The 19,014-nt window shown below is 37.7% G+C and overlaps 1 protein-coding gene across 5 annotated transcripts in view; it reads left to right on the top strand.

The window, feature by feature from the left end:
• Nucleotides 1–19,014, top strand: part of FRY (FRY microtubule binding protein) — a 505,098-nt gene that overhangs the window by 310,822 nt on the left and 175,262 nt on the right. For all 5 annotated transcript variants that reach the window (XM_027877678.1, XM_027877681.1, XM_027877679.1 and 2 more), the window contains 4 exons: nt 7,443–7,533; nt 7,956–8,035; nt 8,135–8,215; nt 16,961–17,129. In XM_027877678.1, coding sequence (XP_027733479.1) covers nt 7,443–7,533; nt 7,956–8,035; nt 8,135–8,215; nt 16,961–17,129 — 421 coding nt within the window. The remainder of the gene's footprint in view (nt 1–7,442; nt 7,534–7,955; nt 8,036–8,134; nt 8,216–16,960; nt 17,130–19,014) is intronic.

Here is a 19,014-nt window from a genome sequence, read left to right as displayed (position 1 = left end):
TGACCTGTAAAATAGATCAAGGAGAGATAATTTAAAAATTATTGGACTAAGGGGCAGTTAGGTGGCACAATGGATGGAGCACCAGCCCTGGAGTCAGGAGAACCTGAGTTTAAATCCAGCCTGACACTTACTAGCTGTGTGACCCTGAGCAAATCACTTAACCTGATTGCCTCAAAAAAAAAATTTCTTCTACTACCTGAAAATAATGATCAAAAAAGGCCTAGACATCATATTTCAAGAAATTACTAAGGAAAGTGCCCTGATCTCCTAGAATCAGTGGATAAATAGAATTTGAAAGAATCCACCAATCACCTCCTTAAAGAGATCCCAAAATGAAAACTCTCAGGAATATTATAACCAAATTACAGAGCTCCCAGTTCAAGGAGAAAATATTGCAAGCAGCCAGAAAGAAGCAAATCAAATATTGTGGAACCACAGTCAGGATCACACAAGATTTAGCAGCTTCCACATTAAAGGAGCAGAGGGCTTAGAATATGATATTCCAAAAAGCAAGGGAGCTAGGATTACAAACAAGAATAATCTACCTAACAAGACTGAGTAGAAACCTTCTGAGGGGAAAAAAATGAAAATTTAATGAAATAGAGGACTTTCAAAGTTTTCCTGATGAAAAGACCAGAGCTAAATAAAAAAAAATTTACTTTCAAATAAAAGACTCAAGAGAAGTGTGAAAAGGTAAACATGAACGAGAAATCTTAAGGGATTCATTAAGATTAAACTGTTTACATTACTATAGGGGAAGATGATACTTGTGACTCATAAGAACTTTCTCATTATTAAGGAAGTTAAAAGGATTCATAGACAGAGGGCATAGGTGTGAGTTGACTCCAATGGGATGATCTCAAAAAAAAATTTAAAGGTGAGAAAGGGATACACTGGTAGAAGGGGAGAGAGAGAGGAAGAATGAGGAAAAAATATCTCACATAAAAGAGGTACTCAAGGAAACAATGGAAGGGGAAATAAGGAGAGTGGCAGGCAATGCTTGAACCTCACTGTGATCAGAATTGGTTCAAAGAGGGAGTAACATACATACTCAGTTGGGTATAGAAATTTATCTTACCCAACAGGGAAGTAAGAGGTGAAGGAGACAAGAGAAGGATGTGTTGATAGAAGGGAGGGCAGATTAAAGGAGGCAGTGGTCAGAAATAAAACTGACTTTTAAGGAAGGACAGGATAAATAGAGAGAGAAAGATAAAGAGAGGAAAAAATAGGATGGAGGGAAATATATAGTAATCATTACTGTGAATGTGAATGAGATGAACTCATCCATAAAACAGAAGCAGATAGCAGAATTAATTAAAAACCAGAATACATGTTGTTTACATGAAACACTCAGACACAGAGAGTAAAAATAAAGGGTTTATGGTGGTATACTTAGAAAATCAACTAAAAAAAACTTTTTGAAATAATTACCAGCTTTAGTAGAGTTGTAGGATATAAAATAAACCCGCATAAATTATCAGCATTTCTGTATACTACCAACAAAACCCAGCCATGAGAAATAGAAAGAGAAATCCCATTTAAAATAACTGCAGACAACATAGAGTACTTGGGAGTCTACCTGCCAAGACAAATCCAAGAACTATATGAACCAATTACCAAATACTTTTCAGACAAATAAAGTCAGATCTAAACAATTGGAGGAATATTACATGTTCATGGGTAGGCCAACCCATTTTTGCTTCTTCATTGCCATAATTATCAAACTGCCAAAAATTTATTTTATACAGCTAGAAAAAAATAATAAAATTCATCTGAAAGAACAAAAGGTCAAGAATATCAAGGGAATTGATAATTTAAAAAGATTTTGCACTAACAAAACCAATGCAACCAAATTAGAAGGAAAATAGGAAACTGGAGAAACATTTTTATAGCAAGTTTCTCTGATAAAGGCCTCATTTTTCAAAGACATAGATAACTGAGTCAGATTTATAAGAATATGAGTCATTCCCAAATTGATAAATGGTCAAAAGGTACAAACAGGCAATTTTCAGAAGAAGAAATCAAAACTATCCATATGACAGAAATGGAAAAAGACAAATATTGGAGGGGATGTGGAAAAATTGGGACAATAATGCACTGTTGGAGGAGTTATGAATTGATCCAACCATTCTGGAAAGCAATTTGGAACCATACCTAAAGAGCCATAAAACTGTATATATCCTTTGACCCAGCAATATCACTACTATGTCTATATCCTAAAGAGATTTTTTTAAAAAGGGAAAAGACCCGTATGTACAAAAATATCTATGGCATATCTTTTTTGTGGTGATAAAGAATTGGAAATTGAGGGGATGCTCATCAATTGGGGCATGGCTGAACAAGTTGTGACATATGGTTGTGGTAGAATACTGTGGTGCTATAAGAAATGGCAAGCAGGATAGTTTCAGAAAAACCTGGGAAGGTATACAAACTGATGCAAAGTGAAGTGAACAGGACCAGGAGAACACTGTACACAGTAAAAGCAATATTGTAATGATGATCAACTATGAATGACCTAGCTATTCTAATCAATACAATGATCCAAGACAATTCTGAAGGACTTAAGGTGAAAAAAAATGCTATCCACATCCAGGAAAGAACTGAAAGAGTCTAAGTGTAGATTGAAGCATTATTTTTTTCTTGGGGTTGTTTTTTTTTTTCAACATGACTAATACAGAAATGTGTTTTGCATGATTTCACACATATAACTAATATCACTTTTCCTGCCTTCTCAACTAGCAGGGGAAGGATGGGAGGGAGAGAGAATTCAGAACTCAAAATTTTTGTAAAAATTAATGATAAAAATAATAATTTTTTAAAAAGAGAAGAGTCCTTATCATTTGGATTGGCCTCAGTCTCTTCAATAATGTAGATGAAGTCATCTGCTTCTCAATGAAGGAATGATCATAAATTGTAGATTTGAATTGACAAGGACCCTTCAGAGTTCATCTGATCTAATCCTCTCATTTAACAGACAAGGAAATTGAGACCCAGAAAACTAAGACACAAAAAAATTAAGTAACTTTTCCAAGGCCTTACAGATAATGAGTGTGACTTCCAAGATTTGAACCCAGGACCTCTGATCCCCTCTACAACACTCTTTCCACTGTACCATTATACACCCCTTTGAGGGGATGTTGGAAGTTGGAAGAGCAAAGAGATTTGTGACAGCTATGAGCTGAGATGTGACAGAAAATCAACGTGCAGGGAGCCCAGCTGAGATTATCCAGCAAACATCTGTAGTGCAGACAGCCCAGTTGTGATTAGATAACAAATTTTTGTAATGTGACTTGTAGGCTGTGCAAGCCAGTTTCAGAGATACGTGTTCACCCACCTGTCAGAGGCATGTAACTTGATTTAAAGTTTGCATAGCCAAGTAGAGAGCTATAGAATAAAGGCCTCCTTAAGCCTTGCTTCTGCAGAGAAAGTATTAAAAAGAGAAGATAGTGAGGAATAGGAAGCATGTCCTACTTTTCACCCCCTTACATTCCAGCACTCTGCCTAATCAACACTACAGTAAACACTGATACCTCATTTCTCACTAGATAGCATCCAGGGATGACATGGAAAATGCCAGATCAGAAGGATACAACACCAATCTACTCTCAGAGTTTTGTTTTCCAATGCTCTGTTTTCACATGTAATTCCTAGGAATGTGGTGTTTAACAGCAGGGACTGTCTACACAGAGAGAGTAGAAGGGAAGGGGTGCTACTTATCATTGTTTTCCCTAGACTACATTTGTACGGATAATGTAAATAAGATTAAAGGCAAATTTTAAAATGCTTGGAAGGAAATATTTGAGGGTAGGTATCACTAATATTTGTATGCCAGCCATTGCTCTAGGAATTACTTTGATCCTTGGTTTAATCTGTGATCTCATTGATTATCCCTTTAGGGATGCTATAGATAGCAAACCATCCATGTCGACTCCTAGGGTATAATTCTGTACCTTCAACAGAAAGCCTTTCCTAACTCCTCTTAATTCTAATTCTGTCTTCCATCAGTTTATCCTCTATATAACTTGTTTGAACATGTTCAACCATTAGACCATCCATCAGACTGCAAACTCCTTGTCTTTTGCCTCTTTTTGTGTGCCCAGTGCTTAGTATTGTGCCTGACACATAGTTGGTGCTTAATAAATGTTTATTGACTGATTGGTCCTTGTCCATATAGTTCCACATATCTTCCACAGATGGTCCTCTAGTTTTCCTAACACACAAGGACCCCAGTGGAACAAGCAAGCTATCTGTTGTTGACTCCTTGCTTTTTTCAAAAACGAGCTAACTTTCTTTTCTGGTCATACATGCCTCTGGTGATATCCTTTATTCTACTTCCCATATATTGTTTTTCGTTGGTGATGGAGTAGTTTACTCATACCCACCATGCACCTCTCTAATATCTTTTCTGGTGACTCTCAGCTTAAAATCTTCAGAGACTTTGGTATTCTGGTATTCCATAACTGACTACTGTATAGCATCACTGGAAAATATTGTTTTTTTAAAAAGTGTTATGCTAATTAAAATAATTTTTATCCATTCACTAAAGCAGACTTTTACTAGATATTATTTTGTTACCTCAAATTTTTATACTACTAGAAATAAAGTTACTTCTGTTAGAATATAATTCAGATCTTATTCACTCAACATAGTTATCCCACACAATTATTTTGAATTAGTGAGGCTTTCCTAAAGTTCAGCGTATTATAGAACCGAGTCTAGGGGTTGGAGTAATGGAATTCGAGGTTTCTTCTAACCTCATTTGTGAATAATTAATTGCTAAAACTTATGAATATTTCATGGATTCATTTAAAATGGAAAATGAAGTAATTACTTCTCCCTGACTTGACAGCGATGTTTCCCTTTTAGTTGTATCCCTGAAGGTTTTAAGAGATCAGAGTCACTGCCGAAATCCAACCCAAAATCAGAGCTCTGGAACTGGATTTTAGTAGCATTTCATAGTTAGTATTTAACAGTAAAAAAATGAATATTTGTGGTTGAGAGAAAGCCAGAAAAGCATGGGTTTCTAGGGCTTCATCTAGCTAGCAATGTGGGCTTTTTTTTTTACTAGAAGCAATGAAATAAGAAATTTAGGGAAATACAGGCGGAGCTGAAATTAGGCAGATGTGAGCGGTACACATTTAAGTTACAATTTCCTAAGATGAGTATGATCTCAATAGTTCATGTGCCAAAATAACTGTTATAAAATGTTACTGGAAGTTAGACCTCAAAACCGTAATCAAACCAAACCCTTTATTTGAAAGGTATTTGCCTAAAACTTTGTACTGGAAGGCATAAATATGATGAAATCAGTAGTTCATCTATTTCACTTTGCAAACTTGGAAGCACTATGTAAATGCCTCTAAGTATTACAGAAATTGTGTATAAAGGCTAGTTTATGTGAGACACAGCCTGGCACCTTTTAAAACAGTATTCCTACAGCAGTGCTGTAAGACAAGTCACAGGATACTGTACTGTTTCTGAATAACTGAAATTGAGGGTCACCCAAAGGCAGTGGAGACACTCAGCTGTCCACTGAGAGAGGGCCAATCTTGGAGTCAAAGTCAAGTTGTCCTTCTGACACACACTAGCTTTGTGACTATGGAAAAGTCACCTAACCTCTCAGTGTGGCTATAAAACAGGCAGGGACTGGCTTTATTTTTTTGTATTTGTATCTCCAGCATTTAGCACAGTGCCTGGCACATAGTAGGTGCTTAATAAATGTTTATTGGCTCTTTGACTATTGACTGTTTCAAGTGAGTTGTTGATCTATATCAGCAAAGGGAGTTTCCCCACCAGGAATTCAAAATGTCTGACTATACCCAAGGTCAGTTTTTATTGTTGGTAAAGGAAGCTTATAGCATCTTTTGCAGTCCCCTTTTAGGAATTGCATTTAAATCTTCTGTTCCCCTGCTACCTTCATTCCCTTTCATGACAAATTATCGAATCATCCTCTAGAAATGAGAGATCCAAGACTCAAAGAGGCTTAATGACTTATCTAAGATTAGACAGCTAATCAGTGATATGACCAAGACTTGAACCCAGATCTCCTGACTCTGTTGATAACATTTCTTGGACTATCTTCTGCCTCCTTTCTCCCTTTTTGTTGCTGCCTGCCCTTGTAACACTGTTCGATTTTCCTTTGCTCCAAAATATATCCTAAACTTCCATTCTTTAATGCTGCCCTCCCCCCCCCCCCCATCTCGCTTCTCCCCCACTGACTTAGCAGCATTTTCTAGCTCAGTAATCCCCTAAATAGAGCACAGAATGAGAGGGGACTCCTGAGTCATTTGTATCCATTTACTTTCCTCCAGGAAGGACTTGTAGTTAAGCTACCACATACCAAATGAGGGACTCTGACTACTAATACATTTCTCCATGGAAGACAATGTCACAACCTCCTTTGCTAGCTAACTCATTCTATTATCTATCAAACTGACTAAGCAAAGAAGTCGTTCCCTATTTCTCACTTAAATATCACCTGTTTCTATGTGCAAGTGTTCTATTTGGAATGTAAAATACACTTAATTTAAGAAACTTCTACCAAATAATCCCAGTTTCTTTCCTTTTTCCTCTCAGAGATCTTACTTTACCCTTCTCTTAATCATTTAGTTACCCCCAAATGGTCCTTCTCCATATTTTCCTTGTCTCTAACAAATTGAGAAATCTCAAGCTAGAATCCATCTGTTAGTCTGTAAAAAGAGCAGAAAGGGGGAGAAATGAATGTGATAGGACTTTTGAGAGAGTGCTTTAATTTTACTCCTCCTCCTTACCTCACTTCTCAGCAGGTAAAAGCCACTTTGTGTGACTTTTTCTCCTTTACTTATAGAACTTTCCTTCTCTTCTTTTTCCTTTCCTTTTTCCCTTCCTTCCCCGCCCACCTTCTGCTTTGCTTTATTCACTTTATGCATCATCCCATGTACCTCTTCCACAAGCCCTCTTTTCAAATTCCCCTTTATGTTTTGTCTTTCCCCGTTAGAATGTAAGCTCCTTGAGGGCAGAAACTGTCTTGATTATAGTTGTATACCTAGCACTTATCATTGTGCCTGGCACATGGTAAACACTTAATAAATCCTTTGTCTAGCCATCTATTCCTTTTTTATTTCCTCTTTGTGGGAGAATGTAAGGAGATGGGGAAGAGAAATTTCTTCTGAACCTAAGGACCTCCCATGAATGATTATATATAGTAAAAATATCCCAAGGAAGATTGTAATAAATGAACATATGTCTAGACCAATCCATTTCATTTTACAAATGAGAAAATGGGTGCCCAAAGAGGTTGTCACTTGGAAAGTTCACCACTGTAATGAGAGTTCAGCAACATGTTTAACTTATGGGTGGATCATTGTGATTTTTAGCTTTTTAATGGATCATATTGGGTCTCCTAACAGGAACATTAACAGAAGGCATTGCTCCCACTTACTGCCATATTTTTATTTTTACAGTGATGAACAGCAGCGAGATTATTTAATGGAAAGAAGAGATCTGGCCATTGATTTTATTTTTTCTTTAGTGTTAATAGAAGTTTTGAAGCAGGTATGTTACTGTTTTAATATTGCTGTAAGATAAAGTTTGTCATTTCTGAGTCTGGTTGGCCTTAAAAGCTCTCTAACTGTTAAATTGTCAATAAATTCCAAATCTAACTTAAAAACCAATAATATTTCTACATGCTGTGTTATTCATATTTTCTGAACTGAAATAAGATATCTGTTATAAATTTGGGAAGATGACATTTCAATTTTGCAGCATATTCACTACTGAATTCATGTTACATAATATGGTAATAGAAATTAGCCTTTGGTGTTTCCCCAGCTAATAACTACTAGGTCATCTCAACAGTTTGGTGTTCTTGGTAAATTATATTGCTAAAGGCCATATACAGAATTATGATTTGCATTGTGAGCAAGTTAATATTTAGTATTCCCTTGTCAGTTGAAGGATTATTCTTGTATTTCCAGATTCCTCTTCATCCTGTAATAGACAGTTTGATCCATGAGGTTATTAACTTGGCCTTCAAGCACTTTAAATACAAGGAAGGGTAAGTAAGGACACTGCCTAAGTAGATTGCTTAAAATGAAATCATTTGTTCTTTCTAGGTCACCAATGCTTCTTATGTCACCTCATTCTGTCTTGCTAGGTACCTTGGTCCTAACACTGGAAATATGCACATTGTCGCAGACCTCTATGCGGAAGTCATTGGGGTGTTGGCACAAGCTAAGTGAGTAAATATACCTTCCGGTCGTCCTAGAATTGTGTGTGTGTGTGTGTGTGTGTGTGTGTGTGTGTGTGTCTGTGTCTGTGTCTGTGTCTGCTGTCTGTGTGGTGTTCAGTTTTCTTGAAGAGAGGAGAGCAGGACATCACCAGCCTTTTACGTTAAAAGCTCGCATTGCCTTTTTTCTCCTGCCTTCGTCTCTCCTACGTCTTCTTTGCTGACTTATCATCTGTATCACGCCCCCCCCCCCCCACAGTGCGTGTTCCACAAGGTTCTGCCTTGGACCTTCTTCCCTCCTTCTTTGACGTTGTCTTTCCTCATAACGTTATCAGGTCCCCTAGGTTTACGGATCGCCTCTCTGCGGATGACTTACAGATCAGTCAATCTAGCCCCAGACTCTCCCCTGAGCTTCAGTCGTATATCAGTAATTAACTATCAGACGTCTCAAACTGACCAGTCTGTAACGTCTCCCAGAGACGTCTCAAACTCAGCCTGTCTAAAACTGAACTCATTGTATTTCCCCCTAAACCCAGTCCTCCTCCAAACTCCTCTCTTGCTGACAAAGTCACCGTTGTCCTCCAAGTCTCGCAGTTTTGTACGCTTAACCATTATCCATGATTCTTTACTCTCCCTTATGCCGCATCTGACCAAGATTCGATCAAGTGCCAAATCTTGCTATTCCTATCTCATATCCAACCTCATTTTTCTACTCACACAGCCACCTCCTTAGTTCAGGCCTTTATTACCTCTCCCCTAGATTATTGCAACAGGTACCTAGTTGCACTCCCTGCCTCAGGTTCCTCCTTGCACATCCCAAGTGCATCCAACACAGATGCCAAAGACATTTTTTAAGTGTGGGTCTGACCGTGTGACTTCCAAACTGAATCAACTCTGTTGTGGTTGTTGTTCAGTCGTGTCCAACTCTCTGTGACCCCACTGTGGGATTCTTGGCAAAGATACTGGAGCGGTTTGCTTTTCCTTCTCCAGCTCATTTTACAGATGAGGAAACTGAGGCAAACAGGGTTAGGTGACTTGCCCAGGGTCACACAGCTATTCGATGTCTGAGGCTGGATTTCAACTCAAGTCTTTCTGACTCCAGGCCCATATCCCCTGTGTCGCCTAGCTGCCCTTATCAACTCTAGTGGCCCCCTGTTTTCTCTAGGATAAAATATAAATGCTTCTGTTTAACTCTAAAGCCTTTCACAAGCTAGCTTGAATCTATCTTTCCATTCTCATCGTATGTTACTCCCCTTTCTGCACTCTGTTATCCAGTAAAACTGGTGTTCTTTTCATTCCTCACACATGACCCTCCATCCTCTCCTTTCCATCCACTTGTCTAGCACAGTGCTTAGCAACACATTAACCACCTAATTAATGCCTATTGACTTGTTTGATGAGCCAGATCTTCACTCTGAACCATAGATTTCAAACCCCTGGATGAGAAAACTAAATTTTTTTAAGCCAAGTGGGACTTTCTCAGCCCAGCATGGTTCCCAAAAAGTTTATAATATTTCAGATGTTTGTTTTGTTTTTTCTTATTCTCTGGGTAATAATTTTATGAAGTATGAAAGAATCCATTTTAACATGTTCCATTACTATATACTGCTCTCTACTTATTTCAGTTGAGCTAAAAATGTCCCAGATTCTGTCATGGAAACAACTCAGGGGGAAATTCTCATCGCTAAATTTATCGGCCCTGTAGCTCTGTGTAGGAAACTGGAATTGAATAACATTAGTCTGTTAGCAATATTATACTTGTAGGAATGATGTCACCTCCCACTCTCTTGTGTCTGTCTCCCTCCTCCCCTTGGATCAATCATGCAAGGCTCTGATACCTTTAGTTTCACCTTGGTTAATTAAACATAGGGCCTGGCTCTGTGATCTCACTGATGCAGGGTGTGCCAGTGAGGAGCTGCTAGTGAAGGTCATCATCTTCTCTGTGGCTTATAGTCTTAGAGCACTGAGAAGTTAAATAATTTACCATAACAATTACCATCAGCACGTAGCCAGTGTTTATCATGTGGGACATAAAGCTTGGGCTTCCTGGTTCCGAATCCAACTCTCTCTCTACTACTCCACAGACTCTCTGGTAATCACATAGGAGAAGTAATGTGAGAGTTCAATCTGTGGACCCACTTAAGAGCAATAATGCTGCTCAAAATATTGTGGAGTACAGTTCCTAGAAAGGTCAGTCAGTAGGCACCTACTATGTGCCAGGCACTGTGCTAAGTGCTGGGTACACAAAGAATGGCTAAAAAAATATTAGTCCCTGCTCTCAAAAAGATCACAGCCTAATGGGGGAGATATCATACAAACACAAGATATATTCAGAATAAATTGGAGATTGCCTTAGAAGGAAGGCAGTAAGAAAGGCTTCTTGTAGGAGGTAGGATTTTAGCTGGGATTTGAAGGAAGCCAGAGGGCAGAGATGAAGAAGGAGAACATTCTAGGGATGCGGGTCCGCCAGAGAAAATGGCCAGAATCAGAAAACAAGAGTATTTCATGGGAGGAACAGCAAGGTGGATAATGCCACTAGACTACAGAATACATGGAGGTATGTAAGGTATAAGAAGCCTGGAAAGGTAGGAAGAGACCAGGTTATAAAGGGCTTTAAAAGCTAAACAAATATTTGTATTTGATCCTGGAGGTAATAGGGAGCTCCTGGAGTTTAGAGGAGTGACATGGTCAGATTTGAGTTTCTGGAAGATCAGTTTGATAGCTGAGTGCAGGATGGACTGGACTAGGAAGAGAACTGAGGCCAGGAGAACCAACCAGCAGGCTGTTGCAATAGTCCAGGTGTGAGGTGGTGAGGGTCTGCACCAGGGTAGCGGTGGGTGGCAGGGTCAGAGGGAAAAAGAGGTCTGGAAGACGTGGTTTGACTGAGTAGTACTTAATAACACTTTATTTTTCCTGAGATCATCGTAACTATCTACATGGCCTGAAACTGGCAAAAAAAAAAAAAGGTTTCTAATCATTCAGAATAAATCCATCAAGACCACAGGCCCTTAAGCTCATGCAGACCTAAAAAATCAAGACTGTTGCTCCAGGTCACACAGCTGGGAAGAAACTCCCAACTCTTTAGATTTATGGCCCCGGTTGTTCTTTGACCACATGGTGCTACCTTTGCATAATTAATATTCATAATAATGACCCTAGAGTCCTCAAGAAGGGATTAAATCAGGCTTAGCTGGAGGAGGTCGGGATGTACATAAGACAAAATATTAGAAAGATTTCTATTCAAAATGGGTTACAATTTTTTAAAGCATTGAAGATTGAAAGTTCAGTTATTTAGAAAACTCTGGTTTCAGTGCCATAGTTCATTTCGCCCAAATGCTGGATAAAGGAAATGTTACTATTTTCTTTTTGCTAATGGGTCAATTCTTGCATTTCACAAAACTCTGTAACTTCTTCGTAGCAGCCCCAGAGTAATTTTGTGTTTTATTTACATTAGGTGTTAAGTAGCAAAGTTAAAGAAACCATTTCCATTTTACTTTGTTTTGATAGATTGTATACCATGAATAGCAGTTACTATAGTAAGGCCTTCCACAGGTATTTTGCTTTCAAATTGGTTATGGGTGTGGGCCACGCCAGGCTAAACAGGAACAAACCAAGACATCAGTCTCTCAGCTGTAATGGCAGGAGGAATTTGGACTAAATGATAATAGTTTATAATAATAGCTAGCATTTATGTAGTGATTTAAGGTTTGCAGAGCACATTACATAGGTTTCAAACAAGCCTAAGAGGTAGGTACTATTATTATCCACATTTTGTATTTATTGTTCTTGTTCAGTTATTTAGTTGTGTCCGACTTTTCATGACGCCCTAAACCATATCACACTTTCCATGGGGTTTTCTTGGCAAAGAAAATACTGGAGTAGTTTGCCATTTCCTCTTCCAATGGATTAAGGCAAAAAGAAGTTAAGTGACTTGCCCAGGGTCACACCACTAGTAAGTGTCTGAGGCTGGATTTGAACTCAGGTCTTCCTGACTCCAGGCCAGGGCAAACAGAGGTTAAGTGACTTGCCCAGGGTCACATAGTTACTAAGTGTCTGAGGCTAGATTTGGACCCGGGTCTTCCTGAACCCAGGCCTAGCGCTCTATCCATTGAGCTGCCCCATCCACATTTTACAGATGATAAAATAGGATAAGAGAGAATAAGTGACTTACATAGTCACCCAGCTAATAATTTTATGAAGTGGTATCTAAACTCAGCTCTTCCTAACTTCATGTCCAGAAGAATTCTATCCAGTGTACCAGGTCTGTTCCAGTTCTATGATTCTATGAATTCAGAAAGGAAAAAAACCAAATTAATAGTTGATTAATAGTAGTTATCGTGGGAACATAGGAATGCCATGTCAATCAGGTCTGTTGCCACTAGTGGCAAGTAAGTATATTATGGTAGAAAGAATGGTGGCTTTGAAGGCAGAAGACTTGGATTCAAATCTCACTTCTAACTCTACCAGTGTGACCTTGGGTAAGTAATTTCATTTTCCTGGGCCTCAGTTTCCTTATCTGTAAAATGAGGGGCCTGGCCTAGGTGCCTCCGAGGTGCCTTGCAACTCTAGCCTTACAGTCCTGTTATCTGCCATGGTGCCAGCATTGAGTCCAGTTCTGTTAGTAGTTAGTAGTTCTTGAATTGTTCACATTTAGGAGATGTTTCAAGGTCTTTATGGTCATTTGCATAACCTTTAGAAATTTCTGTCTTCCAATAATCTCATATTTAAAATGCTTTAAAGAATTAATACATTCTCCATTGGTCAAATAATTCACATTTATCAAAGATTAGCATAGTCTCCCTTAAATCAATTAAAGCAGTGATTTCCAAGCATTGGTACTTTACTTCCTTCTCTCTAGTAAGATCAGCTTCATTGTTCAATTGATAATTTTCCGTAATAACACATTTATCTGTTGGAAAAATAACTAGGCATAACTAGGACATTGCAGTTACATTTTCTTCTAAATAAGGTTATTTTCATAGTACATTTATTATTATTTCCCATAGTAATGAGATTCTAGAGTGTTGTGGGGTTTTTTTTCTCCTATAAGGATTACTGAGAATTTTAGCAGCATCTTGTAGGTTTAATGGTGATAATGTTGCCTTAGAAAAATTATCTTTGAGTGTCATTCAGAGTTAAGCTTTTAAAATCCATTTACATTGAAATGAGGTAAAGATAGACTTCGATTAAAAGCAGAATGTGCTTGAATTTGCATCAGATCCATTTAAATCATGATTTAGATCACTTGTCCTAGAGCTCTCCGATTTTAGAAGTATGTTGTTGTTTGATATGACTTTAACAGATATTTCACAACATAGAGTTCGCCTTCTTAGACAATATACATTATACATTTCAAAGAAGCAGTATCTTTTGCTGTTTTTCAGATTGGTTTTAGAGTTTCATCAGAAAACTGAATTTGGTTTACATTTCCTAAAGTGAATCGAACAGATCTTTGGAAAGATCTTAGGAAATGAACTATATCCTTATGAATTGGTTAATCATAGCTATGTGAAAATGATGTTTCCACACTGTATTGGGACAACTGAAAGTAAAATATGTTTACATTTATTTTCATTTATAATGTAATAGGAAAAAGTAAGGTGTAGTCCATAGAGAGCTGGTCACTGAGTCAGGAAGACCCCTGATACATACTAGCTTTTTGATCCTAAACAAGTCAATTAACCTCTCTCTCAGTACCCTAGGCAATTTTTAAGAATTTCTGTCACAGAGCATGTAGGAGTTAGCGTTATCATTAGTTGCTGATACTGATGAAAATACAAGTCCAGTTTTTTTAAAAAAAACCTAGAATAACAAGTTTATAATATTATGGATATTGCTCTTCCATGGATTATGGATTAACATTAAAAAAAACAGAAGCATATACACTTTAAGCAAAAATTAAGTCAACTTTCTTGTCAAGATAAAAAAACTAGAAATATTTCACTAAATATCTTCATGTACCTGCTTTTTCATATTTTTCTCTCAAAACTATATAACTAGATACTATGATTCTCATTGTAGTATTTTTTGAGTTCTAGCATACTTTGATGGATCATTACACTCCTACTGTTGTGAATGCTCTTCACCAGTATAGCTAATAGCTCTTCTCTGCCTTCTCATCCTGTGTGGTGTCATGTCCTTCCATAAGCACTCCATAAAGGAGCCACCCAGTAGCCTGAGTACTTAACTGGTACTTTTTATAGCTTGGGGGTACCAGGGAGCACTAAAGACACTCACCTCTTATATTCCATTCCTACCAATGTGACTGCTTCATTTGCTTTTCCAATCATATAGTTCCTTAATTATATTTTAATATGACCATCATTATCGTTAGTAATATCCTGCCACTTCCTTATCCCCACTCTGAGGCTTTCCATTATCCTTTGGATTGTCTGCATCTTAATTTCTGTGACATCATAGGCTTTTTATCCATGTGCCTTCATGGAGACTGTATTAATGATAATGAGTCAGGATGCACATGCACAGAAGCACTGTTCAGTCTCCCAGATGCCATGGATCTGTGATCCCATCCATGTAGGCATTCATTCTTTTCATTCTGGTTGCGTTTTTTCCATGCTTTCATATCCAATATGATTCGTGTCTATAGGTCCTCCACAGAGGACCATTTCCCCTGCCCCCAGCATCCTGGAGGGCTTTGCTGAAGTCTCTGTATCCATTGCATGAGTACCAGCAAATATTCCTGACGTCCTGACAAGTTAGGACCCTGAATTCATTTCCACAAAGAGACACCACCATACGTCGTGTTTATGTTCTACAATTCTTTTATGTTGTAGTATACTTCAGCCACATTGTGCATCTTTTAGTGGACTGGCTGAGGAACCTAAGTGAAACTACTTTCATGGAAAGATAAGTTGTTCTGAAATCCAAACAGCCAATTAACAAGTTTTTTCAATTAACCTTGTTCTCAATAGATAGGAGGTAGCTGGATGGCACAGGGCATAGAGAATAGAGTTTGAATCCTGCCTCAAACATTTACTAGCTGAGTAGTCCTGGGCAAGTCATTTAATCTCTATGTGCCTCAGTTTCTTTAGGTGTAAAATGGGGATAATTAATAAAACTTACCTCCCAGAGCTATTATGAGAATCAAATAAGATAGCATATGCCAAGTACTTAGTCAGCCTTAAGGCATTATATGAATGCTAGTGATTATTATTATTAATAGATGATAAACCCACCTCATTTTCCAATTGTGTATTTCCTCAATGATATCCTTATACTATTGCTTGTGCATAGCTCTTTATTAGAAATATGCTGCAGCTTTCTTGTGCCCAATGTACATTGCCCTTTGAGCTTCCTACAGTTATGATTTCTTAGAGCACAGGGTCTTGTCCTTCCTTGAACTTTTTTTTTAACTTATTTTGATCACTGTATTTCGATATATTTGCTTTCCTTTGTAATCTTAGGTATTTTATTTATGCATTAAAAACATGAATTCTAATAAGGAGATCATAGCATTTACCAAACCACTAAAGGGTTTCATGACACATATAAGGTTAAGAATCTCTGCCTCAGAGATTACAGTGTCACAAGATTTGCAGCAGTTTGAGCATTTTAGTTGGACATTTGTGTTGCCAAAAAAAAAAAATGAGCCTTTGTACCTTGGAGCAACCTTGGAGTTCTTCAGAACCTTGGGCAGTTTCCCAGAGGCTGCTCAGCCTGCTGTCATGCTCCTTTCTGGAATATGCTCACAAAAATTACATAAGTAAAAAATCTCATCATGGGTCATTTCAAAATTTTGTCTTCGACCATGATACCAATTGATAGGTTAGGGATGCAGCTTAAGCATGTGAGCTTTTCCACTAGGTAGCCACCATCCATAAACGTATCCTTTTTGAAGATATATTTTTATTTATATATGTACACACACACACACACACACACACACACACATATCAACTACCAGTTAAGACAAGTTATCTAAATTTGTCCTAAGACTACCTCATTAAAGTCTCTCAGGAATCCCTCCAGTTCTGGTATTCAAGAATAGTAGTCATTTCATAAGTAATTGTTGATTTGATTTTTTCAATTACAAGATTTTCCTATACTTTGAAAATAGAGTCTTTATTAATCAATAGATTACATTTTTTTAAAAAAAATACAAATTTTGGAATTTTAGGTAGCAATTTGACAGTGGCACCACAATTCTTCAGATGTATGTGTTCCCTGCATAGTGCAGTCAATTAATTAATCGATGAGCATTTCCTGAGTGCCTGCTATATGCCAGGCCCCATTCTAGGCACTGAGGATACCAAGGTCAAAATGAAACTGTCCTTGCCCTGACGCTTCTATTTGATAGGAGGAACTTACAGTCCACTTACAAAAGCTACAGTGAAGATATATAGGTCTGGCCCACTATGGCGTTTCTCACACTCTTACAGTCCTGAAGTTCCAGTGCTTTGAGATCTAGGACTGTAACTTCACTCAAAGAAATGGGGCTCTATTTCACGCTTAGCATAATCCCTACACGCAAAAGCCTAGCCATTTGGAAAGAGTGCAGATAACACACATACTTCATCTGCTGAGTAGCTTAAATATAGTGCAAGAGAATCCAAAAGAAAATTGGACCTTTCCCGAAATCCTGGCTTTTCCCAGAAGGTAGAGATTACCCTTAAACTAAATTTAAACATCCTATTGCCTGAACTCTTTCTCCCCTGGACACTCTGTGAAGGAGGTCTGTGTTAAAGTGATTTTCCAATCTGGACTTGACCAAATGCATGTGTCTTTTACCCTCAGATTCCCTGCTGTGAAGAAAAAATTCATGGCAGAATTGAAAGAACTCCGGCATAAAGAGCAGAGCCCATATGTGGTTCAGAGCATTATCAGTTTAATAATGGGTATGAAATTCTTTCGCATTAAAATGTATCCAGTGGAGGACTTTGAAGCTTCTCTTCAGTTCATGCAGGTGAGAGCCTGGGCAGTAAGGCTAGTGTGGAATTGACTTGAAGAGTCCATTCCATCTAATTTTTTGTACTGTAAATTGGAAGGAGGCTTTGACTTCCCAATGGTAATGGGAGGGAGATGGGAGATGAGGTATAGAGAAATACCTAAACTCTACTTGAGCACAGAAATCTCTTTTCTCAGTTTCCTTGTTGGTGTGTGATAGTTTTTTACATCATACTTCAGAGCAGGATGGTATACTGGCAGGTCTCATTGAATTAGTTATTGTTTTTTCCTCCATCTCCCAACTCAGTACATTTTCACTGGCTATCTCCCATGCCTGGAGTTCTCTCCCTCCTCATTTCTGTCTTTGGGCTTCTTCTGAGACCCAACTAAAATCCTTCTACAGGAAACCTTTCCCAGTTCTTCTTAATTCAAGTGCCTTCCCTCTGCTGGTAATCTACAATTTATCCTAAAATACTGCTTTTTTGTACATAGTTGTTTTCATGTTGTTTCCACCATTAGACTATGAGTCCGTTGAGTGCGATCTCTGGCACATAGTAGCCCCTTAATAAGTGCTAGTTGACTTGTACATTTTTCCCGCTGCATAGATGTTTGCTAGTTCTAGATGGAATTTAATTAGTTTAATACTCCTTATGTCTAATAGTAATTAATGTACTGTCATGCCCCTGATGTATATCCGTGAGAACTTTAGATATAAACAGAAATTGTTTTCATTCATGCTATAAATAAATAGCTGATAAGCATATGATTTAAAAGAGCCCCCATTAAGCTGTACGAGCTTGAATGTAGATAATGTAGTGTTTATCGTGGTTTACTTGAGAAAAATTTTTGATGATGAGAATGCAGTATAGTAAGCAGACATGAGATATAAAGAATAGAATCTGTTTAATCGGGTTCTGCTACTGGCTTACTTTGGATGATGGTCTTAATCTGTTGAAAACTTGAATTTTCCCAGCCACAGATGAAGAATATTACTCATACATGTATAAAGTGAACTTGGCTCTATGCCTTGGGTCAAGCCGATGAGTGAGAATATTGCTATAAATATGTAACATAAAATTATTAAAGGACTACAACAGTTCTAGGAATCTTTACACTCCATCTTATATCAATAGTTTTCTTTTAGGATAAGTTTGTATATTTCAGGCAGAAATATTATTAAATTATTGGTAAATTGAGGCCTTTCTCATTATGGTCCCAGTATTAATTAGACATCATATAATGAAAGTATTTAAATATCTTAAAATTACATGCACATAACTTAGGATATTATTTCCAAGAAATCAATCCCTTGTGGAGGCAGTATATTTTGTTGTATGACTAATCTGGCAAGATAACAGAAGAACGGTGTCCTAGTGGTAATCTAGCTGTGGGGTCAACCCCATAGAAAGGAAACTCAGATTGCTGAAAATCCATCATGGGCATGCCGCACTGATCAGAAACAGATTGTGTGGGGGTCTCTTCCTAATGTGTACTCAGCCATCAGAACAGACAAAAGAGTCAATGAGAATAACTCAATATCCATGTGTCCAAAGCCTAAATGTACTATGGCCTCAGGACTCAAGTATAATATAATATCCTCTGCCTATAGATAAAATTCCATATTGTTTGAATAATCTAAGTATCTGTGTTGGCAAAAGAACTGGTAGGTATATCTGTTGCCAGCAGATGGTTTGTTATTTTAGCATATAAGGTTGAACTAGGTTGAAGTAGGAAAAGGCAGAAATGGTGAGTTGGGTAGCACTGTCAAACAGGGATGAGATAATTCTGATTTTGTCCATTTATGGTAACCTTGCTAGTTGACTGATTTTTTTTCTTTTAAACACTGAGATAAATAGTTTGAGGATGAATGAAGATTAATATCTTTATTATATGTAATCCTTTTT

The sequence above is a fragment of the Vombatus ursinus genome, unplaced genomic scaffold, assembly GCF_900497805.2.
Source record: "Vombatus ursinus unplaced genomic scaffold, bare-nosed wombat genome assembly UNPS02014813.1, whole genome shotgun sequence".
NCBI classification, from domain to species: Eukaryota; Metazoa; Chordata; class Mammalia; order Diprotodontia; family Vombatidae; genus Vombatus; species Vombatus ursinus.
The sequence above is the reverse complement of the archived record's forward strand: the minus strand, read 5'-3'. Positions and strand labels throughout refer to the sequence as shown.